Source organism: Ovis aries, chromosome 5, assembly GCF_016772045.2.
Source record: "Ovis aries strain OAR_USU_Benz2616 breed Rambouillet chromosome 5, ARS-UI_Ramb_v3.0, whole genome shotgun sequence".
Taxonomy (NCBI): Eukaryota; Metazoa; Chordata; class Mammalia; order Artiodactyla; family Bovidae; genus Ovis; species Ovis aries.
In genome coordinates this window covers 94030367-94057436 of record NC_056058.1, presented here as the reverse complement: position 1 = coordinate 94057436, position 27070 = coordinate 94030367, and the positions used below count along the sequence as shown (strand labels likewise).

The 27070-nt window shown below is 40.8% G+C and overlaps 1 protein-coding gene across 5 annotated transcripts in view; it reads right to left on the bottom strand.

The window, feature by feature from the left end:
- The window catches only part of LNPEP (leucyl and cystinyl aminopeptidase), a 105409-nt gene that overhangs the window by 37877 nt on the left and 40462 nt on the right, over positions 1-27070 (bottom strand). For all 5 annotated transcript variants that reach the window (XM_012178991.5, XM_042250787.2, XM_060416037.1 and 2 more), the window contains 7 exons: positions 23238-24078; positions 18805-18943; positions 17159-17290; positions 4807-4927; positions 3938-4092; positions 2217-2330; positions 494-628 (listed from right to left, as the gene is read on the bottom strand). In XM_012178991.5, coding sequence (XP_012034381.3) covers positions 494-628; positions 2217-2330; positions 3938-4092; positions 4807-4927; positions 17159-17290; positions 18805-18943; positions 23238-24078 — 1637 coding nt within the window. The remainder of the gene's footprint in view (positions 1-493; positions 629-2216; positions 2331-3937; positions 4093-4806; positions 4928-17158; positions 17291-18804; positions 18944-23237; positions 24079-27070) is intronic.

The window sequence follows — 27070 nt, the reverse complement described above, 5'->3', positions numbered from 1 at the left end:
TCTTCTCTGACTTAGGTGATCCTAATCAGGACTTTCAATTTCTGTTTTTGCTTTACTTCCAAACCTGCAGTCTAGGTTTCTAATTCTACAATAGAGTCTTTGATTCGTAAAAATCTCCTTTTGTCTACCTGTTTTGGCAATTCTGACTTTGGAACACACTTCAGTCCTGAATGACACAGCCAAAGGCTTAGAGCCTCCCCTGGACATATTCCACCTGTAGATCTGGACAGTTATCCAACTTTAAAAGATCTATTACTGTAAGATCTGGTTAACTAGCCAGAATACTAGTTAGAGAACTTAAGAGACAGAGAAAGAAAGAAGAACCTAGATCAAGTTAAGATCAAGATTTAAGTAGAAGCAAACATCTTAAAAATTAACAGGAAAATTGAAAATAATACTTGTCTAGTCTTTAAAACAATCTAAATCAGTCAGCTTGCTTTCATATGAAATTAATTTGTAACCCACTCCAGGTACTTTTTGTGCATGGCAATACCTTAAAGTAGGAAAGAGAATCAAACATTTCCTCAATCTGTTCTGAAGACTGAACAGATGATGATGATATTGGATGGGATGAATTCAACGCATCTTTTCTCATTGTTTTAAATCGAGCATCTAAGAAATCTTCATACTACAAAAAATGAAACAGAATAAAGAAACTGTGAACAGTATTAAAGACAGAGGCAAGTTTAGTAATTATTGATAGGAATTAGACTAATTACTGTTTAAGGTCATTATAAAAAAAATCAACTAGCTTCACTAAACTTTAGAAATAATCTGTTGAAGATATAGGAAGAATGTGACATTTATGCATATTTGTTAAATTTGAAAATAAAATTACAACTTCCACAAAAATCAGTGTTCCCTAAACAACAACACAAGGATACATTAAGAGTTTATTACTAAAGCGACCATATGCTAAATCCAGTTGTTCAAATGATTATTTAGAAATGGCTAGTGAATATTTGTAAAATAAAATCTTAAATTAAAAAAAAAAAGGAACTGCTCCTTAAGTTGATTTCTCATACATAATCCAGCTTTTCTATTGAGATAATATACATTTCCCTTGACTGAGGCTATTCTTAAGTAAAATATAAGTCTTAAACAGAAAGGAGTCTGAGAGTTCAACAGACCAGTTCCTCTAGAATATATACTAAAAGCTTTTAAACATTCTGGGCACCACCAAGTGGTGAAACTGTATATCTCTTTGTTTAATTAAGACCCATACCCAGATTTACATTACTTTGCTTATTAATATTCAAGCTTAAACTGACTTCATTTTACCATTTGAAATCTTTGAATAGGCCCTACACAAAAATTTCAAACTGAAAGCTCTGAGAGTACTCATCTTTTGAAGCACTTTTGGATCATACAGTCAAGAAGCTTAATAGAAAGTCACAGAATTCTATAGTAGAAACGGATTCTTATACTTTTCCATTTACTGCTTGAATTATTCCACAATATCTGTCATGTATGACCTATGCTGCGTGCTTAGTCGCTCAGTCGTGTCTGACTCATTGCAACCCCATGGATTGTAGCCCGCCAGGCTCCTCTGTCCATGGGGATTCTCCAGGCAAGAATTCTGGAGTGGGTTGCCATGCCCTCCCCCCATATAGGACTTAGTATGTCCAAATCTCTCTAAGGAGAAGAAACATCTCCGGAGAGTCTAAGAACACAGTAACAACATCATCATGCTCTCTGTAACAGAATGGGGTTCCACGGCTTTGAAACGGGCACAAAATATGGTTTGGACCTAAAAAGAGCAAATTATTTGTCTCGCTGTGTATCACTGTTGTAAGAATGATCACAGTGATAATAGCATTGCCACAAAATGTCTTCATTTCTTCTCTATAAGGAGTATAAAAAGTTTTGTTTTGCAAATAAAAAAAAATGCTTTCCAACTCTATCTAAATTCCTTAAAGCAGAAGGGCCACATCTATTAAACACAGAATTTAGCAAAGCAATTTGAAATGTTCATCTTAATGACAAAGTATAAAATAATTTCACATTATTTCTGCTTTCTGAAATCCATCAGTAACTAAAAGCACAATTTTCACTGTCAAATCTCAAGAGGTATAGAGATCAGTAACAAGTCAGTTTTATTGTATTTTTCTAGAAATATTTTCATTGCTCCAAATGCATGGAAAATACATGTCCAGTATGATTGGACTATTTTTCTTCCTGGCATTCACAGGAGGCCTAACAAACAGCGTACTTACACTGGAGAGCTCTCCGAATATTTTTTCCAAAGAGAAATACTCCATGAATGTAGCAAAGCCTTCATTCAGCCACAGATCATTCCACCACTGCATTGTCACCAGGTTACCAAACCACTGCGGGAAAGAGCAAACAGCTAACCAACTTCACATTCTCAAGACTTTTCTAATAATCGAATTGTCAGATTAATCGCCTATGACCAGATTACCACTACTTAAAAGTATACTTATTGCAGTTAAAGCAAACTATATTCAACTTTAAGTCTTACAAATACATTGCATTTGTGATATAAATTTACTTTAAAAGTAAAACTGTATACATGGAGTAAATTCACTTTTAAAGTAAAATTATAAATTTAACATTTTACCTTACATAAAACAAACAAAGACAACTGGCTTATTTATCAGTTTAACAGACATGCTGTATAGTAGGTAGACAAAAACTGTTTTTAGTCACCTCATTAAAACATTTCCTAGATAAATTCCTCTACTTTCTAGTATCAAGTTAGTAATATTATTTTCCATCATGTCTACAATCATCATGACAACCCAAAAACGAACGTCTGTATGAGGGATGTTCCTATAGTCAGAGAGCCTGCACTGCATGCTTCTCCTCAGTTACCACATTGAGTATTTACATGATTCAAAACAGAATTCAAACAACATTCCCTAAGAAATTTGGCATGCATACAAATAAATAAAATCAGAAAGACTTTTAAATGGCTTTTTTCCATGAAGTAATAAGAAGGAAAAAGAAGATGAGACACCCCTAAAAAAATTCATCTCAAAAATCCCTGAAATGAAGCGTGGCCAATAAAAAGCGTGCAGTTCAGTCACTGTGGCCAAGGGCTCGGCTCAAACCATCAGCAAAATGACAAGATTACTAGGTACTGAAACAAAGCTCTATGGAGAATCACAAAAGCATATTTTCAAAGATTAATATCTTAAAAACCTCTTTCAGAAGAAGATGACTTCTAAGTCGTAAAGAAGTACAAAGGAAACACTCCTGCTGTGGTGATGGCCGGCCCCAGGAATAACAGACCTGGAGCAGATCCCCTAAAAAACAGTTTGAATACGTGCGTAACTGTAAGAGCAAATACGCACACGCTTCATAAGCCAGCCTGTCGAGAAGTCCTCACAAGGCCCGGTGCGCTGGGGCTGTGGCTGAGGTAGGCGGCCAACCGGCCAGAGCACGCCCCACTCTCGCCCACCTCCTCCCACCGTCGCGACACCCCGGTCGGTCCACCCCACCCTGATGAGCACTGCATTGAGGGCACGAGAGGGACCAGGTACCGGGGAAGAAAGAGTGAGGGTCACGCACCCATATAATTTTCCTTCCTTTTCTCTACATCATCCAGAGTACCCTCCCACTCCCAAATTAAGAACCCAGTTTTTAGCAGGAGAAAAAACGGTAAACCTAGCCCTGACTACTACAGTCCCAGGAGAAGAGGCATGCAGCTCAGGGAAAACTTTCTTCCCCACCACGTTATAAAATGTAAGAGAGAGAAAGGAAGTCAAAATGCTTGATAAACTGTAAAATCATAGAACAACCGTTAGATAACATCTTCATCCAAAAATTTTAAGTTTGTGTTAAAAAAAAAGCTCCATTGTATTACGAAAGAAGGCAATACTCTAATATAAAGCTGAGTTATTATTAGCATCTAAAACTCCAGGATATGAAACAGACCAGAGGTGTGAGACAGAACAGCTTTGGGTGCCGATACCTGATGGGCCAGCTCATGAGCGATGATTTTAGTAACCAGTTTCCTATCTGCCACTGAAGAAGTATTACCATCATACAGAAGTGTCTCTTCTCGGAAGGTGAGCAAACCCCAGTTTTCCATTGCTCCTGCTTCGAAGTCAGGAATAGCCACCAAGTCTGGATATAACAGGAAAGAAGTAGTCAACTCTCCTCCATCTAAGGCACTCCCTAGTTAAACCCAAGTATTTTACCCACTGGTCTATCAGCAAGGTCACTGTATCGGTAAGTTCATCTTACATACTTCTAGGGAAAGGAAACGTTCTAGCTCATATGCTCCTTACCTACCTGTCAGCTGAGAAGATCGGATCAACCCCCTACAGAGTCACTGTTGCTCTGTCCCTTAGCAAGAGAAGGGAGATCTAACTCCTTCACAGTGAAGAACTTTCCAGAACAAGGAGGACAGAAGGCAGGGCCAACCGTCTTCCAGCTAAAATCAGCATCCTATTGAATGACACTGAAGTACTCTTGCTTTCCTGAGCTCTCATTATTCCTATTATTATTTGAATTAGGAATTTCTCAGGAAATTGGAATTAGTCCAACTCCAGGTTAAGCCCTAAGCAAATCCTTACTTACACAGCACCTCTGAAATAGTCCCATAAATTTCTAAATGCTTTAAGCTACACATTCAGATGTATCTATGGAATCTAAATAATCTTAACAAATACAAACAATTCTTTTTTTTTTTTTCAAACAATTCTTAAAGCAAACAATTCACAGAGTTTCTTGGTTTCCCTTTGAAATAACTTTGGCAAAAGTTCTTTCTGAAAAAATTTGCAACCCACGTCTAGGTTATTATTGCTAATGAAATTGGAGGCACTCTTTGATTCTTACCCAATTTCTTTAGCGGGTATTGAATTTCAAAGTAGTTTTGATAAAAGTCAAGAAGCTTCACAGTTGTTTCCAAGGCATGGTGAACTTGACCAATCTTTTCTGGGACAGCATATATAGAAACCTGAAAGGGAACAGGTATGATGTAAGGACAATAAAAATGGCATGAGATCAAGTGAACACTGTCAAGATTTGGCATACGTGAGAACTACACAGAGGTATGAGAGAGTTTTTAGGCCGGAAATTCTTGCATATAGTTCTTTTAACCCCTAGAGGACTTAGCAAGTCATTTCCATACGTACAACAATGTTCAGAAAAACTTACTGATTCCTTTTTTAAAAAATTAACATCATACCCAAACTATTTTGTCTTATATAGCAATTATAAACATCTGCCCGTTTACTTCCTCCGATACTCTTCTCTTCCTCCCTATTACCTACAGTTGCGCTTCCTTGTCTGTGAACTGTCAAGCTGTGAATTATTTGAAGGGCAAAACTAAATTTTCATCTTTTTAGTACCTAACGTAGTGCCTGGCATCTTGCAGGCATTCAATACAGAGAAGTCACAGCTTACGAGAGACTCATTTCCAACATGAACACCTGAGACAGAAATGGCACATTGGTTGCAACTGCCCTGAGCCCCCATGAGAGCACAGCACACTCTCTTTCAGTAAGCAGGGCACAGCCAGTTTTCTTTCAGCCTTGGAACTGCTTACTTTTTTTTTTCCCCACGTTGTTGGCTTGTACCCAGCAGAGTGAAAAACACTCGGTGAGTGGCTCACAGTAACTAACACTGCTGTATTTAAAACGGATGGCCAGAAAAGAAAATAAAATAAAACGGATGGCCGACAAGGCTCCACGTAGAGCACAGGGAACTTTGCTCAGTGCGATGTGGCAGCCTGGACGGGAGGGGAGTCTGGGGGAGAAGGGACACACGCACATATGAATGGCTGAGTCCCTTTGCTGTCCACCTGAAACTGCCACAGCTTGTGAATCAGCTACACGCCAGTACAAAAGAAACACTTCAATTAAAAAAACAAAGATACACACTTAAAAAAAATTAAAAAAACAACCGATTAAAAGGATAACAGGATTCATGCCCATGAATCCAGGGCACATGCTCCAGGGAAGATGCAACTGCCCACACTACTTAAATTGTTATTCTTTCTTTTCTGACTAAGTGTGTAAGTTACATATGTGTAAGTTACACATTTGGTGTAACTGACTGTACCTGTCTTATCAGTGAGTCAAAAGGCAAAAGTTGAGTAGTTACATTAAGAGTAATAGGTTTAAAAAAGCAGTATTTACTGTCTTCAATTTATTGAAAGAATATGGACAAGACATGGCAGAAGACAAAAACCTCAAAAATAAAGATCTTGGCAGGTGGGAAAAGGAGACCTACTGAATAATTGAGCATTTGGAAAAAATACACTGGTGAACTCTAACCACAAGTTAAAATAAAGACTAAAAATAGTCTTTCATTAAAGCACTGAAAAACAGGCAACAACTTCTAAGAGGTCATAATTTCAGCCACAGCTGTCTTTATCTGGGGCCTTAGTCTATGGAACATATGCCCCAATTACAGAAACATGGAGATAACATGGCATAAAAAAGAAAGAAAAAAAATTTTAAGTAAACAAACAACAAAACTAAATGTACAACCTGTGTAGTCAGACTTCCAGGTTCCAATCTCTGCTAGTTGTGTGAACTTGAGGAGGTTCGTTAACCTCAATCTCCTTATCTATAACAGCGTGATAAAAGTAGCTCCCATCCCCAGATTAAATGAACTAATCCATATAGAACTTAGGATAGTGGCTGACAGAAAACAAGTGTTCAATAAAGAGTAGTTATTATCATTATTATAAACAAGAGTCCCATCAGAAGTGGCGTAAAATATGTGTGAGCAGAGCGTTTGTGGCAAAAGTTACAGGGAGAATGAAGTGTTAGGACTGAAGTTAGCTCATTTAAAATGTGTTTCTTTCTTAAGGTAATTAAGAAGAAATTTAATCCCATAGTATGTGGCCAAATTCGTACTTCACCAGCCCAGCACTCAAACATCTGCACCCTTGGCACAGGGCTGTGACTGCAGTTGATTGAATTCCGTCACCACCTGCCTTAGGAACACGGCCACTTCCTGCATCATTGCCCCTCTAACGCGTTAGTGCTCGTGCGCGCACACACACACACAAGTCCAAAATAGTCTTTTTAAATCTAACTACCATGATACATGACTGTACCAAGATCACTTGGAATCTGAGACTAGTCTTTATTATCTCTGCCTGTTCCTTCCAGGCATACACATTTTATGGAGTCAATGGAACCATCTAGAAGATGCTGTCCTGACAGAAACACCACCCACACACTCCAGATTCCTCCTCCAACATCCTTCTGCCACACACACCATTTGGCTCTCCCATCTCTACGTGTGAAAGCAAGCAAGCACATCAGAGGAAAGTGAAGAGACAAAAGAGGAAGTTCATATGAAACTGAAATCTGACCAAACGATCCACTTCATCCCATTTCTGGAATACAAGGACTAGGGCAAAAAGGTAGATCGGTATTTTCTCTTTCCTTCTATTTCTCTTCCTTAAAAAAAAAAAATGTGCTATGAATCCTCACTAGAGATAAATCATCAGGTCATTATAATTACTATTGTGCTTGTTTTAAGAGCAATAGAAGTAGTAGGAATAAACCAAGAGAACAATCTAGTTCAGCAAAGAAGTCTTGGTAGAATGCTTGTGTGCTAAGTCGTGTCTGACTCTTTGTGACCCCGTGGACTGTAGCCCACCAGGCTCCTCTGTCCATAGCACTTCCCAGGCAAGAACACTGGAGAAGCTTGCTAGTGCCTATTCCAGAGGATCTTCCTGACCCAAGGATCGAACCCACATTTCCTGCATGGGCAGGCAGATTCTTTACCATGGTGCCATCTAGGAGTCCTCCACCCTTGGTAAGAGCACTCTAAATACTGATAAAGGCAAGCCAACCAGTGCTCAGACTTACATCTTTCTCTGGTGGGTTTTTTGGTGGTCGTTTTTACTTTTAAGACATTTATGCTTTTTGTGTGTGTATTCAGCTGTCTGTGTCGGCAAGATCAAACTTTCTCTGCAAGATCTCTTGCTAAGACCTAGGAGATTTATAAAAGACACAAAAAATGTCCATGAAGTCTCATCAGCTTTCAGAGAAAAGGGTTAAGACTGAGGAATAACAGATTGTTAGGTTTCACTTACTCTGCTCCGTAATAAGCAAAAACCAAATAAAAGTAAAACCAGAACCAAACCTCACTCTCCCAAAAGAACAATAACATGGCCTGTAAGATTCACAAAGATAGAGAATAGAGAATATTGGAATTTTTCAATACTAAGTTTCCTGAAAAAATACCAGCTTTCCTAAACAGACAGCTGAATACACACACAAAAAGCATAATTGTCTTAAAAGTAAAAACAACAACCAAAAAACCCACCAGAATGAAGTCTATCCAGAAAAACTGGTTAGATGGGACTTGGGACTTTGGGAGAATGATATAAATTATGTATAATGTCCTTAGTTGCTGGAAGGCTACTTGAGGAATTTGGAATGAAGTCACGTTTCTGACTGAATAAGATAACTTCACAGGGATAATACTGTTGAAAATACTGTTGAATGTTAAAGAGACATATAGTGTCTACATCTGACTAACCGCCAATGGATTCTGATTCTACAAATGAGACTGGTTTGTGGTAAAAACAAAATCAGGCAATGGCAAAAACAAAACAAAAACCTCAAGGCAAACTGATAAACCTCAAGGCAGTGTATTTCAAAACTGGGCTAGAATTTTCTAGGTAATTCTGGCATTCCTGAAGGCAGACAGAGGGTTAAGGAACACTGAAGAATGGAGAGAACTGGTAAAACAATTGTTCCTCTTCCTACAGGTCTTTGACATCGTAGTCTTTAGCACTGAACAGGACACACTTTCGCAATTTCAGCTATTTGGTGAGACTGACATTTGTCAATAAAGCTCTACTGCCCTATTCCAGAATCCTGTGAAATCGGGCTAATGTCAAATATTCCAAAATAGAACATAGCCTGGAGATTGCAGCATTTTACTGGGACAAAAATCCTTTATTAGACTCTCAGTCCGAATTTCTAATCACCATACCTACAGAAATTATTGATGTCATTTGGTGTAAGAAGAAGCACATTGTGGTAGACAGTAAATGCTACCATTTATTCAAGGTGATTCCCCTCTGGCTCAGCGATAAAGAATCTGCCTGCAATGCAGGAGCTGCAGGAGACATGGGTTTGATCCCTGGGTCAAAAAAATCCCCTTAAGGAAGAAATGACTACCCACTCCAGTATTTGTGCCTGGAAAATCCCATGGACAGAGGAGCCTAGCAGGCCACAGTCACAAAGAGTCAGACACAACTGAAGTGACCTGGCATGCACACACGCATTTGCTGTGTAATCTTAGGTCCATCACTCAACCTCTCTGGGACACTATCTCCTCATCAGCAATAGGAGGCTAATGCCTTCCGCTCATTTGGTTTATAAAATAAAAAGGTGTTTATAAATAAAAGCTCAAGACAACTTCCAGCACACAGTATAACTCTGCACACGCTGGATTCTTCCCCATTTCCTAATAAAAACAGAAAGTTAAGAAGACTGTTGACTATTCGTATAACATTAATTTCTTCAAACCACATTTGCTTCTGGGTAGCATTAAAAATTATAAAGATTATTTGTATTTACAGACATACAAAGAGTTTATAATACATTTGCATATAGAAAAAAGAGAGGGGTACTTCCTCTGTGTGTTACTATCTGCCAGGAACTGGAGATTTTATAGGAATTAAAAAATTTTTGTCCCTGTGGCGGCAGGCTAATATAGACAGTAAGGTATTAGAGTTGTGGAAGGTGAGGTTTAGAGAACTGCAGAGCAGTCTGCCCAAGGGCATACAGCTAGAAAGCTGTAAAGAGAGATCTGAGCTCAGGCAGATGCCAGGTTCCATGTTTAACCAAGTTGCTTCCAAATATATGTAAATAAAAAGCAAAAAAGTCACCTAAACTACTCTCTCTCTCTCCTTCCAGTTGACCCTTGAACAATAGTGAGGTGAGGGGTAACAACCCTCCAGGTAGTTGAAAATCTGAGTATAACTTACAGTCAGTCTTCTGCAGCTAAGGTTCAAACAACTGTGGGTCGTGTGGCAGTATAGTATCTACTATTGAAAACAACCCACATCAAGTAGACTTGCTCAGTTCAAACCCACGTTGTTCAAGACTCAACTGCTATAGACAATGTATACACACACACATACATATATATGTGTATATATGGGTATATGGGGCTTCCCAGGTGGTGCTAGTGGTAAGAACCCACCTGCCAATGCAGGAGACATAAGAGATGCGGGATCGATCCCCTAGGTTGGGAAGATCCCCTGGAGGAGGCCGTGGCAACTCCAGTATTCTTGTCTGCAGAATCCCATGGAGAGAGGAGCCTGGTGAGCTACAGTCTAAAGTGTCGCAAAGAGTTGGACAGTTGTGTGTGTGTGTGTGTGTGTGTGTGTGTGTGTGTAGTATCTATCTGAGCAACGAATAATTCAGCCTGAAGCAACTTAAGCACACACGCACATATAGGGGTGTGTGTGTGTGTGTGTGTGTGTGTGTGTGTGGTATCTATCTGAGCAACGAATAATTCAGCCTGAAGCAACTTAAGCACACACGCACATATAGGGGTGTGTGTGTGTGTGTGTGTGTGTGTGTGTGTGTGTGTGTGTGTGTGTGTGTGTGTGTGTGTGTGTGTGTGTGTGTGTGTGGTATCTATCTGAGCAACGAATAATTCAGCCTTGCTAGATGAAAGAATTCCACTGGAGCAGTTGGAAATATAACTGAATTTATAAGAGGGCCTTGAATATCACAAAATGATGGGTTTGAATGTAATTCTACAGGTAGTAACATAACTGCCATTTATTTATTGCAGTGAGAAGACTTAAGATGAACTCTTTTGTTCATCATTCAACACGTAATACAGATATGGTTAGCTACAGCCACCACCCTGTGCCTTAGATCCGCGGCGCTTGTTCATCTTATAACTGGACGTTTGAGCCTTTCAGCAGCACTTCCCCATCTCCCCAGCCCCCAGGCCTTGGCAACCACCAGTCTACTGCTGCCATGAGTTCAGTTTTGGATTCCACACGTAAATGAGGTCATCCAGTCTTTATCTCTGTCTGACTGATCTCACTTTGCATAATGTCCTCAAAGTCCATCCACGTTGTCCCAAAGGGCAAAATTTCCTTCCTTCTCATGGCTGAACAACATTCCATCATATATATTATAAATATATGCTCATCTTTATCCATCCATGCACAGACACTTAGACTGTTATTATTGTGAATAATCGTATTATTGTTAGTAATGCTGCAACAAACCAGGAAGCGCAGACATCTCTTTAAGATCCTGTTTTGATATATATCCTGTGGATTACTGTATCATCTGGTGGCACTGTTGTTTAAGTTTTAGAGGAACACTCACATATTGTTTTCCTCAGTAGCCGCACCAATTTACATTCCCAGCAACAGTGCACAAGGATTCCGTTTCCTCTACATCCTTATCAACACTTGTTACTTGTCTTCTGGGTTTTATTATTATTTTTTACTTTAATTGGAGGCTAATTACTTTACAATATTGTGGTGGTTTTTGCCATACATTGACCTGAATCAGCCACGGGTGTACACATGTTCCCCATCCTGAACCCCCCTCCCACCTCCCTCCCCATCCCATCCCTCAGGGTCATCCCAGTGCACCAACCCTGAGCATCCTGTCTCATGCATTGAACTTGGACTGGCGATCTATTTCACACATGATAATATACATGTTTCAATGCTATTCTCTCAAATAATCCCACCTCACCCTCTCCCATAGAGCCCAAAAGATTGTTCTTTACATCTGTGTCTCTTTGCTGTCTCACATATAGGGTCATCATTACCATGTTTCTAAATTCCATATATATGCATTAATATACTGTATTGGTGTTTTTCTTTCTGACTTACTTCACTCTGTATAATAGGCTCCAGTTTCATCCACCTCATTAGAACTGACTCAAAAGCATTCTTTTTATAGCCGACTAATACTCCATTGTGTATGTGTACCACAGCTTTCTTATCCATTCATCTGCTGATGGACATCTAAGGTGCTTCCATGTCCTGGCTATTATAAACAGTGCTGCGATGAACATTGGGGTACACGTGTCTCTTTCAATTCTGGTTTCCTTGGTGTGTATGCCCAGCAGTGGGATTGCTGGGTCATACGGCAGTTCTGTTTCCAGTTTTTTAAGGAATCTCCACACTGTTCTCCATAGTGGCTGTACTAGTTTGCATTCCCACCAACAGTGTAAGAGGGTTCCCTTTTCTCCACACCCTCTCCAGCATTTATTGTTTGTAGACTTTTTGATAGCAGCCATTCTGACTGGCGTGACATGGTACCTCACTGTGGTGTTGATTTGCATTTCTCTGATGAGTGATGCTGAGCGTTTTTTCACGTGTTTGTTAGCCATCTGTATGTCTTCTTTGGAGAAATGTCTGTCATCTGTTTTAGATGGCAGTCATTCTTGCAGGTGTGAGGTGGTATCTCACAGAGGTTTTTATTTGCATTTTCCTTCCTATTAGTGATGCTTTTTCACTAATAGGTGAAAAGTGAGCACTTTTTCATACATTTGTTGGTCATCTGTATATCTTCTTTGGAAAACTCTGCTCATTTTTTAACCAGATCATTTGTATTTTTTCCACTGAGTTCTATGAGTTCCTTATATATTTTGAATATTAATCCCCACCTGATATATTGAAAGTGTTGAAAGTGAAAGTCACTCAGTCGTGTCTGACTCTTTGCGACCCCACAGACTATACAGTCCATGGAATTCTCCAGGCCTGAATACTGAGTGGGTAGCTGTTCCCTTCTTCAGGGGATCTTCCCAACCTGGAGGTCAAACCCAGGTCTCCTGCATTGCAGGTGGATTCTTTACCACCTGAGCCACCAGGGAAGCCCAAGAATATTGGAGTGGGTAGCCTATCCCTTCTCTAGGGGATCTTCTCCACCCAGGAATAGAACTGGGGTCTCCTGCACTGCAGAGATTCTTTATCAGCTGAGCTACCAGGGAAGCCCTACCAGATATATGCTATCTGATATTTTCCTCCAATCCACAGGCTGCCTTTTTACTTTGCTGACTGTTTCTTTTGTAGTGAAGAAGCTTTTCAGTGTAAGATATTCCCACTTGTTGATTTTGGCTTTTGTTGAATGTGCTTTGGTATCATATACAAAAACATTACTGCCAAGGCCCATGTCGTGGAGCTTTTTCTGTATGTTTTCTTCTAGGACTTTTATACTTTCAGACCTACAGTTAAGTCTTTAATTCATTTCCAGTTAATTTTTGTGAGTGGTGAGAGATAAGGATCCACTTTCATTTTTCTGGATGTAATGATCCATTTTTCCCAGCACTATTTATTGAAGAGACTACCATTTACCCAGTGAGTACTTTTGACTCTCTTGTCTAATATTAGTTGACCATATTTGCAGGAGTTTACTTTTGGCTTCTTGATTCTGTTCCATTGGTCTATGTGTCTAGTTTTATGCCAGTATCATACTCTTTTGAATACCATGCATAAGATTTTGGTTACTTTATTTTTGTAACCATTTTGAAATCAGAAAGTGTGATACCTTCAACTTTGTTCTTTTCTCTCAAAATTCCTCTAGCTATTTGAGGTCTCTGTGGTTCCATAAAATTTTAGGACTTTTTTTTCCCTATTTCTGTGAAAAATTACATTGGAATTCTATTGCACTGAATCTATAGATTAAAAAAAAAAATCATTTAGTAGAATTCACCAGAGAAACTGATTTGATCCTGTGCTTTTCTTTGTTGGGATGTTTTCGATTATTAACTGAATCTCTCTTTACATTATTAATCTGTTTTATTTTTAATGTCTTCATGATTTAGTCTTGGTAGACTGTATATTCCAAGGAATGTATCCATTTTTCCTAGATTATCCAGTTTCTTAGCCTATAATTATTCATAGTAGGCTCTTATGGGAGAAGGCAATGGCAATCCACTCCAATACTCTTGCCTGACAAATCCCACGGACAGAGGAGCCTGTGGGCTGCAGTCCATGGGGTCGCTAGGAGTTGGACACGACTGAGCAACTTCCCTTTCACTTTTCACTTTCATGCATTAGAGAAGGAAATGGCAACCCACTCCAGTGTTCTTGCCTGGAGAATCCCAGGGACGGGGGAGCCTGGTGGGCTGCTGTCTATGGGGTCGCGCAGAGTTGGACACGACTGAAGCGACTTAGCAGCAGCAGGCTCTTATGATCCATTGTATTTCTGTATCAAGTGTAACGTCTCCTTTTCATTTCTGGTTTTGAGGCTTGTTTTTATTAGTTAGTCAAGCTAAAAGGTTGTCAATTTCATTTATCTGTCTAAAATCCAACTCTCAGTTTTACCTTTTCTCCTCTTCTTCAGGTATCCATTTCATTTATCTGCTCTGATCTTTGTTTATTTCCTTCTGCCAACTTTGGGCTTAGACTGTTATTCTTTTTTCTAGTTTCTTAAGGTGCAAAGGTAGGTTGTTTATTTGAGATTTTTCTTTTTACTTGGTGTAGGCATCTATCAATCTAAATTTCCCTTTTAGAAATGCTTTTGATACATACCATATAATAAATATACCACTACATTACACCATTAGAGCATTCTGAATTTTACTATGTAATTACCTTTTCCAGTGTGTTCTACATTTTCATGTTACTAAGCAGTGTCCATTCAATTCAGCTGCAAGCACTCCTTTCAGCAGTTCTTATAAGGCAGGTCTAGTGGTAAGGGGCTCACTCTGCCTTTTTTCCATATGGAAAAGTCTTTCTCACTCCATCATTTCTGAAGGGTAACTTTGCTGGACAGAGTATTTTGGGTTGGCAGTTTCTTGTTTCCTTCCCTTTCCTTTTTCAGAGGTTTTCGGTATGCTACAAGCTTCACTGACGTAGATATCCAAATTTCTCCCCAGATGTGGTAAATTTTCAGCAATTATTTTTTTGATGTAACTTTCTGCCCACTGCTTGTTATGTTCTCCTTCTGAAGCTCCAACAAGTCACAAATTGTTTCTTCTGATGGTGTCCCACAGATCATGCAGGCTTTCTTCACTCTTCTTCCTTTGTTCTGGCCAGATAATATAAAGCTCCCTGTCTTCTAACTCACAAGTTCTTTTCCTTGCTTGATCCATTCTGCTGCTGATGCTCTGTATTGCAATCTTCATTTCATTCATTTTTCAGACCGATAATTTTTTCTTTTTAATGATTTCAATGTCTTTGTTAAACTTCTCATTTTGTTCATGTATTGTTTCTTGATTTAATCGAATTGTTTTTTTCTATTTTCCAGTAGTGCATAGCTTCCTTGGAACAGCTATTCTTAAGTCTTTATTGAGTAAAGGGCAGATTTCCATGTGCAGAGTACATCATGAGAAACACTGGGCTGGAAGAAGCACAGGCTGGAATCAAGATTGCTGGGAGAAATATCAATAACCTCAGATATGCAGATGACACCACCCTTATGGCAGAAAGTGAAGAGGAACTAAAAAGCCTCTTGATGAAAGTGAAAGAGGAGAATGAAAAAGTTGGCTTAAAGCTCAACATTCAGAAAACGAAGATCATGGCATCTGGTCCCATCACTTCATGGCAAATAGATGGAGAAACAGTGGAAACAGTGTCAGACTTTGTTTTTGGGGGCTCCAAAATCACTGCAGATGGTGACTGCAGCCATGAAATTAAAAGACGCTTACTCCTTGGAAGAAAAGTTATGACCAACCTAGATAGCATATTCAAAAGCAGAGATATTACTTTGCCGACTAAGGTCCATCTAGTCAAGGCTATGGTTTTTCCAGTGGTCGTGTATGGATGTGAGAGTTGGACTGTGAAGAAGGCTGAGCGCCGAAGAATTGATGCTTTTGAACTGTGGTGTTGGAGAAGACTCTTAGAGTCCCTTGGACTGCAAGGAGATCCAACCAGTCCATTCTGAAGGAGATCAGCCCTGGGATTTCTTTGGAAGGAATGATACTAAAGCTGAAGCTCCAGTACTTTGGCCACCTCTTGCGAAGAGTTGACTCATTGGAAAAGACTCTGATGCTGGGAGGGATTGGGGGCAGGAGGAGAAGGGGACGACAGAGAATGAGATGGCTGGATGGCATCACTGACTCAATGGACGTGAGTCTGGGTGAACTCCAGGAGTTGGTGATGGACAGGGAGGCCTGGCATGCTGCGATTCGTGGGGTTGCAAAAAGTCGGACACGACTGAGTGACTGAACTGAACTGAACTGGAAGATGACTGTGACCCTTTGGTGGTACTGTGCTTCCTTAAATTGTTGCATTAGTGTTTTCACATCTGAAACAGCAGTCACCTTCTCTGGTCTTTACTAATTGTTCTCTCCAGTGCATCTAAACCCGTATGCTTTGCTCCAAAAGTGTACTAGAACTTTTCTGCTAGAAATGTGGACTTCCACAAAGTCTCTATTATCCAAGCATGATTGTCTAAGACCGCTTTACAGAGCTCCCAGACCACAGCCAAAGGGACTACAGTAATAGTGTGGGCCACAACAGGGTCCACAGCCAGGACAGAGGTCTGTATGCTGAGACCTAATGCACGAGAGGGCAAGGCTCCTCCCAGGTTCTTAGGAATATAGTGCTGGACCCCACATCTTCCACAAGGGCGTTTTTGTCCATCGATAGATGCCAAACTGCTGCTCCTGGGGCGGGGGGAGCAGACAGGGATGAATGAGGGGCATCTTATCAAGCCATTATGGCGTGCACGTTACTCAGTTGTGTCCAATTCTTTGCGATCCCATAGACTGTAATGCGCCAGGCTCCTCTGTCCATGGAATCCTCCAGGCAAGAATACTGGAGTGGGTAGCCATTCCCTTCTCCAGGAGATCCTCCCGACCCAGGGATCAAACCCAGGTCTTCCACACTGCAGGCAATTCTTTACCATCTGAGCCACCAGGAAAGTCCCTATCCAGCCACAATGCTGTCACTTGTTTTAAATCTAAACAGTCCCATAAAACTAGTGACCACCATGCTGTACAGCACAGTTCTAGAGGCTTTATTGCTTTGACATATTGCCTTACTGAAATTCTCTTAACGAAGTAAAATTCAAAGGAAGTTGAAAATCACTGATTTTTTTAGGTATCCAAATAGTAAATAACCACTAAGTAAAAGTGACAGTTCTGGTATAAAATGTCAGAGTGGTACATCAAAAGCTTGTTTTCCTTCATGAAGCAGTTGCCAGCTATCACGAAAGGATTCCTCTCAACCTCTTATAAACAGGTTTTAAGACAACTACCGTGACGACATACATACCAGCGTTCCATTTACGTCCTGACTCAGATTCTTCATCTCCCCCACAATGAAAGCAACCAGGTAAGTGCTCATCTTCACACTCTCAAAAAACTCATCCTGAACAAGTCCGTCTTCCAGCACGACTGATGACTTCTACAAGCAAAGCGGAAAACGACAGTTCTGTAACCATGGGAATACGTGACGGTGACATATAAACTGGGCAACTGAAAATTCAAATAGGAAATACGTAGTGAAGGTGCTGGCCTATTTTAATTTCTCAGCACAAGTTTCTAAACAGTACGGATCTCAGCCTCAGTCTGCTCTACCTTCCTTCATCTTGAGGACACATTGAGTACAGTAAAATCCTTAAGAAGCTCTTAGTTTCAAACCATGGCTTTAAACAAATGTAAGTTAGAGACAGTGACAGTGGCTCTGTGTCTCCCCTTTAAAACACCACCGGAGACAAAAAGCCTTCCTTATGATCTGAGAATACTCCATTCTACTGCTATAAAAATAATACATTCACACAAGGAGGAGCTACAGCTGGTTAATCCCCCCAAATGACCTGAAATGGCTTCATAAGGGACTGTGCTGACGACCACAAGAAGGCTACGGGATCAAAGGTGAGAAGTCACTACGGAATTCTGAGTGTGGGAATGTGCGCAACCTTGCAGGATTTGCCAGCCATGAATTTAAAATGTTTTAGGTTCCTAGGCAAGTAAGCACACAATCTCTCTCAAAGAAAGATTAAGGTGAAGAGTTAAGGTGAGGAGTAGAGCTGCTGAAGTGACGTCCTTGTTGAAGGACAGACCATGTCCTCTTCTGGACTCAAGGGGTAACTCTACAATCAGTTAGATGTCGCTGCTCCTCCCCGCCCCCCAGCCCAGCCACAGGGATTCTGAGAAGCTTCTATCCAGCTGCATTCAGCTCTCAGGTGTACCAAGTGTTAGCTGCTCAGTCGAGTCCGACTCTTTGCGACCCCATGGACTGCAGCCCACCAGGCTTCTCTGTCCATGGCATTTTTCCAGGCAAGAATATTGCAGTGGGTTGCCATTCCCTTCTCCAGGGATCCTCCCAACCCAGGTCTCCAGCATTGCAGGCAGATTCTTTACCATCTGAGCCCCCAGGTAACAAAAGGACCCTCTGAGTTCTGTTCAGTGTAAAAACAATTCTGCCTGGTTTCATTCCCACTACCTCTCATGTGGAGCTCACAGCCAAGAAAGACATCCATGTTCTTGCTGTTAAACCTCCATGTCACAATATCAACTTTTTCAATAACCAGTAAAACATTAAGGTCAATCGTGACTCAACACTTATCAAATATCACAGTTTAGAATAGCAAATTCACCATGTCTCCAAGAATATCATTGTCTCTTTAGTAGTAGTTCATAGTATTAATATTTATAGAACTTCAGTACATAGCACACACTCCATATTTCCTGCCCATGCATTCCACATCCAGTCTTTCTCCTTCCTCAAGTGCTTCTCAGGCTGACTTCACAACTGATTCCAATACATATTTTACTTTTATTAAAGCATTTTAAGAAAGAATAAGAAAGTATATGATTTTAATCATTCTCAGTGGTATGGCAAAGAAGAATCCAAGTATTCATAACAAAGAAAGAGACCCACTCAAAAAATTCTACATTCAAGGAACAGAACAGTACCTTAGGCATATTTGATAAAGCAGTGTATTGCTCATCTCTTTTGATCCTGATGACAAATGTGGCTTTAAATGCTGGTTCATCAAAACAAGGAAAAGCAGATCTTGCTGCCAAGGGTTCAAACTGAGTTGCTGCAAAGTACCTAAAACGAATGCAAATCCATCCAACAGTTATTGAGCACCTACTATTCAAGGCACCTTGCCAAGTTCCAGGGATACTAAGCTAAATATCATACAAGTCCACGCATTAAAGGATTTGCAATCAACTGGGAGAGGCAGAGGTTATACAATAGACAGAAAGTTCTCAGGCTGTAAATCATGTCCTAATGGTGAGAACAAAGCAGTGGGGACAAAGCGTAGGGATTCTGCCCAGTGGTAGAGACACTGTAAGAGAACTGTCGACAAAATATGAAGAGGGCCTTTAAAAATGAGGAATATCTGCAAAGGGAGAGAGGGAGGAAGGTATAGTCTAGAAAGAGCAGAAAGCACAAGCAAGGACAGAGCAGTGCGTGCTCAGGGGCTGGGGGTGGATGTCCAAAGTGGCTGGAGATGAAACCACAGAGGTAGGTGACAGCCGGCCACTGAGGTCCTAAAAAGGTTTCTGAGCAAAAATGATGTTCATGAAAGATGTTCATCCATCACTAAACCTCAAACTCACAATCTGCACTAGAACAAAAATGCAAAAAAACCAGGCATCCGACAGTGTGCTGGGGTTCTTTACTCTCTTCAGAAGGGAATCAAAATTTTTCCCCCCTCTCCTACAACACAGCTACAACACTTGAGCATTTAACGGTAAGTCCTCAATTCAAGGTTGGTGGAAAAGCATAAATAGACAAGAAATGGAGATTTTTAATTCAGCAGCAGAATAAAGTAGATCTGCATTTGGGAAATCATCCAAACATGAGCAATCAGCACAAATGCGGTGCGGGTGTGCACAAATCAATATAATCAATATAGTCAATATGGTTCTTAGACAACCACCACTTCAGAGATGATGGCCTGCTTCCTTAGGGCTTAGTTTCTACTGATGATTTTTAAAAGGCAAGAGTTTAAGATTTAAAGGCAGAAAACCCAAACTCTGCAATTTACCAGCCATGTGACTTAAGCATATCCGTGACCTACATCCCATATCCTTATTTGTGAAACTAGGATTGACATAGGATCCCTTACCAAACATTTAGGGGTGTTGATTCTATTTCAAAATTCCATGTTGATACTTAATGACAACCACGTTTATGCCACAAAGTCCTACACAGGTGTCTATTATAAATACTAGACAGTCGTAACTCTTCCTTCATGCCCAAATAACTATTTCTTAGAGCAAACTGCAAGAATGATAGCAATCAACACATATGAAACAACGGAGACATGTTTCTGACATTCTCTCTCTTCACTCAGCTCCCAAATTCTTACCCAGTTAACAGAAGCTTTTGGAAGAGGGCTGCAAGGGACTGGGGCTGGGGGTGGAGGGGGCGGGGATAAAGTCTGATGACATTCATACTATTCATATGAGAGTCTACTTGGACCATCATTTTGGATAAAAACTGGATTATAATGTTCTGAGACCAAAAAGATCTTAAAAGAGAGGTTGAAAGAGATGCAATAACAAGTCTCTTACATCGAAGTCCTTGTGAGAAGGCTAATTGATGATACTTACAACCTGAGCTGAATACTGCAAAGCTTACTCTCTCATTAGTGATTGCATTGGCTTTCAGAAATACTAGCTGCAGTTTGAGCACCACCTCCAGCAGCACTGAAGATAGTTATGAATTAGCTGAGGGTCAGGTAAAAGAATTCTAAGCACTGGTGATAACAATGGGTAAAGAGGTGTGAATGGGTGAAGAAGGAGGTGGTGTACCCCAGTGGTTAAGAATATGTGGCCTTTTGTAGTTAAAATGACTGGATTCGAATTCCCCTCTGCTACTTGCCAGTCCAAAGATGCTGAATGAGTTCTTTCATGTGCCTCTGCTTCCTCATCTGAAAAGTGAATAAAGTATCATTTCTACCCCTTCGTGAGTTTGACAGGATAAAAAACTAAACACACAGCATGCCTGCACCAGCTTCTAGCACTTCGGTTCTCAAGTAAATACGGGCTGCTGTTATCACTGGAATCCAGGAAAGGGCACATGAAGTTCATGAAGCCAGGCGAGGGCTGTGAGAAAAAGAAAAAAATACCAAAGCTCCCAGATCTAGGAAGAGATTGCACCAAGTCACCTTGAAAATGAGGAACTGCTGGAGGATCATAAACCAAAGACCAACATGGGCAGGTCTGTGCTTCCAGAACTAGTCTGGCAGCCTGTGCGAAAGATGGAAAGAGAAGGGAGAGCTGCGGCTGGGTTAGAGGTCAGAGGGCTAGTTAAGAAGATGCTTCAAGAGTTCAAGAAAATGACACTGAGAGATGGAAGGACAAAGAAATAAAACACATCCCCACCCTAAATTTCTTGACGAGTTTGTTTAGTATCAGTTTGTTATCTAGACCCTTAAGTCTATCCTCAACAGCTTCTAGATTTAACTGCAAGGTTCCTGACCAGCTCCACCTCATAGATGACACAGGTTAAGTTCCTCTACCACAAGCAGCGTCAGTACTTTTGACATTTACACACACTTTGATTTTCCAATCAATAAGGGATATATTCCTTACTTTGTTTTGAATTACCGTTTTCGGATCCCTTGAAAGGTATAAATAATCTTTTAAACTTTTATCTTGTGTCACTATATACAATTAGGTGGGGCATTCATTTTATTGAACCAGGTAAGTAAATAAATTTATATATGTTTTCTGTAACAGCAGAGTTTGAGAAAATACTCTATTTCTTAATTGCAAGAATCTGTCTTCCATTTCTCTAGCATTTTTCACCACTCAATCCAGCCCATAGCAAGAGTCAACAAGTGACAATATCCAAAACCACCACTCTTCCCATTACATATAGGCAGGCCCAAGAGAACCCAATGGCAATAATCTGAAAGGAAGAGATGACCAGGGGATTTATTCAAAGATTTGCCACATACTAAGAACACTGTTTCTATATATATCCTATAATTCCTAGAGGATGATGGAGATTATAGAAGGAGAAGAAAAGCCAAGAAGCCCCAAGCTACCACTGCAACTTAAATTTGCTTTTTATGTCAGATCTCACAGTGAGAGCCAGTAGGCCATTTATTTTTAAAACATTACATTAAGGGGAAAGAGAAAAATTACTTATCTGAATAGGAGTACAGATTTTGCTTATCTCTTTCCCTATTTAAAAAGGATCAAAACACTTTAGATTTAAAATATTCATCTATTCTTCTCAACATATGAACATACATTAGCCAAATGGCCAGCATCAGTAATTCACTGGTTTGCAAAGGAATATGAGAGAATGCTCCAAAGCATTAGACAGATCTGACAAGGAATTTGGACATGTAAGACAACTGACATTACTGCTAGTGAAGAGTAACCTGTATGCACCTGTGCCCTGCGTCCTTCCAGAAATTCAAGCTATATCTATGAACACTAAGGTTAAACAGAATGTTGTTGTTCAGTCTCCCAGTCGTGTCTGACTCTTTGTGACCCCATGGACTGCAGCATGCCAAAGAACAAAATATGTGGTCTAAATGGGGAGTCTAGGAATTTTAAGTCCCTTTTTTCAAATTAAAATCTCTCTAAAATTTCTTTCTTAAAATTTCCATCAGAAATCCAGAATAGAGTGGCACTAAAAAAATAAATAAACCAGCAAAAATTAAAGATGCTAAAAGTGATATATATATATATATATATATGTAAGTTTACAGCACTTCTTCATGCTTCCTTTCTCTATCTCCGTAAGCACCTCCTAAAAGCTCCACATAATAGCAAAATAAGTCTTAAGGGATAATCAATATTTTCCACTCTGCTTCACATAGAGACCTTGTAAGGGGACAGAAACTAGATTCATAAGGTACGAAAAGCTCAAGATAACATGAGTTCTTGTAACTGAGAACGTAACTGATATAATCTTTAGCCATTCCCTTCCGTCAGCAAGCCCCTGCCTCCATCATGACGCATGACATAACGTCATGGTATATGCTCAGGGTTTTGACTGAGAGAAAGAGGAGTAGTAGTGATAGTTGCTCGGTCGTGTCTGACTCTTTGTGACCCCATGGACTGTAACCCACCAGGCTCCTCTGTCCATGGGATTCTCCAGGCAAGAATACTGGAGTGGGTTGCCATTCCCTTCTCCAGATGATCTTCCCGACCCAGGGATCAAACCCAGGTCTCCTGCATCGCAGGCAGATTCTTTACCATCTGAGCTACACTATACTCTTTCAAATCCCCATTCTATTATTTTGCACCTAATCTCTTTAAAAAAAAAATAATAATAATTGCAGTCAATGTCGCCGATGTGGGCAAAGAGATCCATATTGCAGAAGTCATCAGAGAGCAAAGAAGCAGCATCACTGAAGAGGGCTACATACTTTTTCTCGTTACTTTCGTCTCTGTAGGAGATGCCATAAAACCCATAGGAAGAACTAGATATGTTTGCCGAATACTCGATCTTCAAGGTGTAATTGTGCCCTTCAAGCAGGGTCTCGGGGGCAACAATGGCGATTTGTTCATGCAGTGGGTACTCCAGGACGTCAACTTCTTTTTCCTGGCTTGAAACTGCGGTCATAAAGGTCACTCTGGAAATGTTGTGGCCTGTGCTGTGAAGAACGATGTTCCATGTGGCCTGAAGGGCCTGAAGCGAAATCGTCACGGAACCCCTGAACGTCATCGAAGTGAGGTTTGGGTGGAGGGTCAGGTCATAGCGCACTGGCGCAACGGCAGTGGGCAGCCTGATTTGGGCCCACGGAAACAACTTTCCGTTTGTTGCGATCGGCTGAATCGGTTCCATGGGTTGGTTTTTTTTATGGCAGCCTTCTTTGGTAAAGATACACCTGGGCAGGAGGTAAATCATCATGATTATAGCAACAGCAACTATGATGATGAAAATACAGACTCCTACGGTCCTGGCAGAGTGCGCTGAGCAAGTCCCATCCGAGCTCGGCCGGTAGCCGGCCGCGCTGTTTCGGAGGCCCGAGCTCCTGTTCATGAAGGACATGCCCAGAAGCTTTGCAGATGACTCATAGTCCTCTTCGTCCTCATCCAGCTCATGCTCGCCAAGGCCCCGCACCAGCAGTCGTGAACCCCGGGGCTCGTATTCCACCTCATCAGGCTCCAGAGGATGTAAACAGGGCTCTTTGGCTAAATCCACCACATCTGGTTCTTCCTCAAACATGCTGTTTTCAATCATATTCCTAGGGAGCTGAAGCCGATCTAAAAAAAAAACCAAAACACCAAAACATAAGGACCAGGCACAGAGTTAGGGGAGATAGGGCATAATAAAAGGTCTACTAGCAAGACCACATTTAATCTAAGGATTTTTTTTTTTAATCACTGAGACTTATTTCTATTTCAGAGCTACTGAATTAGTTGATGCTTGTAATATTCTGGTATTATTCATTAAAAACTCAATTATAGGTCACAACATATCACAGTAATGAAACAAGAAAGCTAAATACACAGGCTAGTATCAAAAAAAAAAAAAAAAAAGGGCAGCTGAGATTAAATACTGATTTCTTTAATACACTCCTATCCAACAACCTGGACCCTTGTCCTGAGGGAACAGGGAAGCCTGGTGTGCTGCAGTCCATGGGGTCACAAAGAGTCAGACACGAGTTAGCGACTGATTGACAACAAGTCTGAGCAGCCCTGGTCCCAGCCTTCTTTATGGTCAGATCCCGGCAAATGGACACGGCATCCCGGCATGTGTGCTGGCCATCCCAGACTGCTCACTAATCTGAGACAAGCCAGGCGGCTCTTCGATCTCATCCTCCATGTCTGTTTTCCTCTCTGGTCCCTCTGCCTGCAGAGTCATCATTTCCCCCACCCTAGTCCACCGAGTGAATGAATACCTGTTATTCCACAACCCATCTTAACTTGCTACAGTGGAAATTAAGAAAAAGTTACTTTCTTGTTTTTCCCTTTTCTTTATTACCTTTCAAATATACATTTTTCTTTTCATTTCATCTTGCTCCTTTCACTTTTGGAGGGGCATAGAGACCCCCGAGAGGTTGCCTTTTCCTATCTCCTCTCCATTCCCAAATTTATAAAACCTATGCTACCCCACGTCCAAGGAGCAGTGGCTGCGCAGGTGCAGGAGGGCCTAGAGGAGCTATCCCACGTTCAAGGTCAGGAGGGATGGTGGTGAGGAGATACCCCTTGTCCAAGGTCAGGAGCAGCAGCTGCGCTTTGCTGGGGCAGCCATGACGAGATGCCCCATGTCCAAGGTAAGAGAAACCCAAGTAGGACGGTAGGTGTTGCAAGAGGGCATCAGAGGGCAGACACACTGAAACCATACTCACAGAAAATAAGCCAGTCTGATCACATGGACGACAACAGCCTTGTCTAACTCAATGAAACTAAGCCATGCCCTGTGGGGCCACCCAAGACGGATGGGTCATGGTGGAGAGGTCTGACAGAATGTGGTCCACTGGAGAAGGGAATGGCAAACCACTTCAGTATTCTTGCCTTGAGAACCCCATGAACAGTATGAAAAGGCAAAATGATAGGATACTGAAAGAGGAACTCCCCAGGTCAGTAGGTGCCCAATATGCTACTGGAGATCAGTGGAGAAATAACTCCAAAGAATGAAGGGATGGAGACAAAGCAAAAACAATACCAAGTTGTGGATGTGACTGGTGATAGAAGCAAGGTCCGATGCTGTAAAGAGCAATATTGCATAGCAACCTGGAATGTCAGGTCCATGAATCAAGGCAAATTGGAAGTGGTCAAACAGGAGATGGCAAGGATGAACGTCGACATTCTAGGAATCAGCGAACTAAAATGGACTGGAATGGGTGAATTTAACTCAGATGACCATTATATCTACTACTGCGGGCAGGAATCCCCCGGAAGAAATGGAGTATCCATCATGGTCAACAAAAGAGTCCGAAATGCAGTCCTTGGATGCAATCTCAAAAATGACAGAATGATCTCTGTTCATTTCCAAGGCAAATCATTCAACATCACAGTAATCCAAGTCTATGCCCCAACCAGTAACGCTGAAAAAGCTGAAGTTGAACAGTTCTATGAAGACCTACAAGACCTTTTAGAACTAACACCCAAAAAAGATGTCCTTTTCATTATAGGGGACTGGAATGCAAAAGTAGGAAGTCAAGAGACACCTGGAGTAACAGGCAAATTTGGCGGAATGTGGAATGAAGCAGGGCAAAGATTAATAGAGTTTTGCCAAGAAAATGCACTGGTCATAGCAAACATCCTCTTCCAACAACACAGGGGAAGACTCTACACATGGACATCACCAGATGGTCAACACCGAAATCAGATTGATTATATTCTTTGCAGCCAAAGATGGAAAAGCTCTATACAGTCAACAAAAACAAGACCGGGAGCTGACTGTGGCTCAGATTATGAACTCCTTATTGCCAAATTCAGACTTAAATTGAAGAAAGTAGGGAAAACCACTAGACCATTCAGGTATGACCTCAATCAAATCCCTTATGATTATATAGTGGAAGTGAGAAATAGATCTAAGGGACTAGATCTGATAGATAGAGTGCCTGATGAACTATGGACTGAGTTTCGTGACATTGTATAGGAGACAAGGATCAAGACCATCCCCACAGAAAAGAAATACAAAAAGAGCAAAATGCCTGACTAGGGAGGCCTCACAAATAGCTGTGAAAAGAAGAGAAGTGAAAAGCAAAGGAGAAAAGAAAAGATATAAGCATCTGAATGCAGAGTTCCAAAGAATAGCAAGAAGAGACAAGAAAGCCTTCCTCAGCGATCAATGCAAAGAAATAGAGGAAAAGAACAGCATGGGAAAGACTAGAGATCTCTTCAAGAAAATTAGACACCAAGGGAACATTTCATGCAAAGATGGACTCGATAAAGGACAGAAATGGTATGGACCTAACAGAAGCAGAAGATATTAAGAAGAGGTGGCAAGAATACACAGAAGAACTGTACAAAAAAGATCTTCATGACCAAGATAATCACGATGGTGTGATCACTCATCTAGAGCCAGACATCCTGGAATGTGAAGTCAAGTGGGCCTTAGAAAGCATCACTACAAACAAAGCTAGTGGAGGTGATGGAATTCCAGTTGAGCTCTTTCAAATCCTGAAAGATGATGCTGTGAAAGTGCTGCACTCAATATGCCAGCAAATTTGGAAAAGTCAGCAGTGGCCACAGTGGAAAAGGTCAGTTTACATTTCAATCCCAAAGAAAGGCAATACCAAGGAAT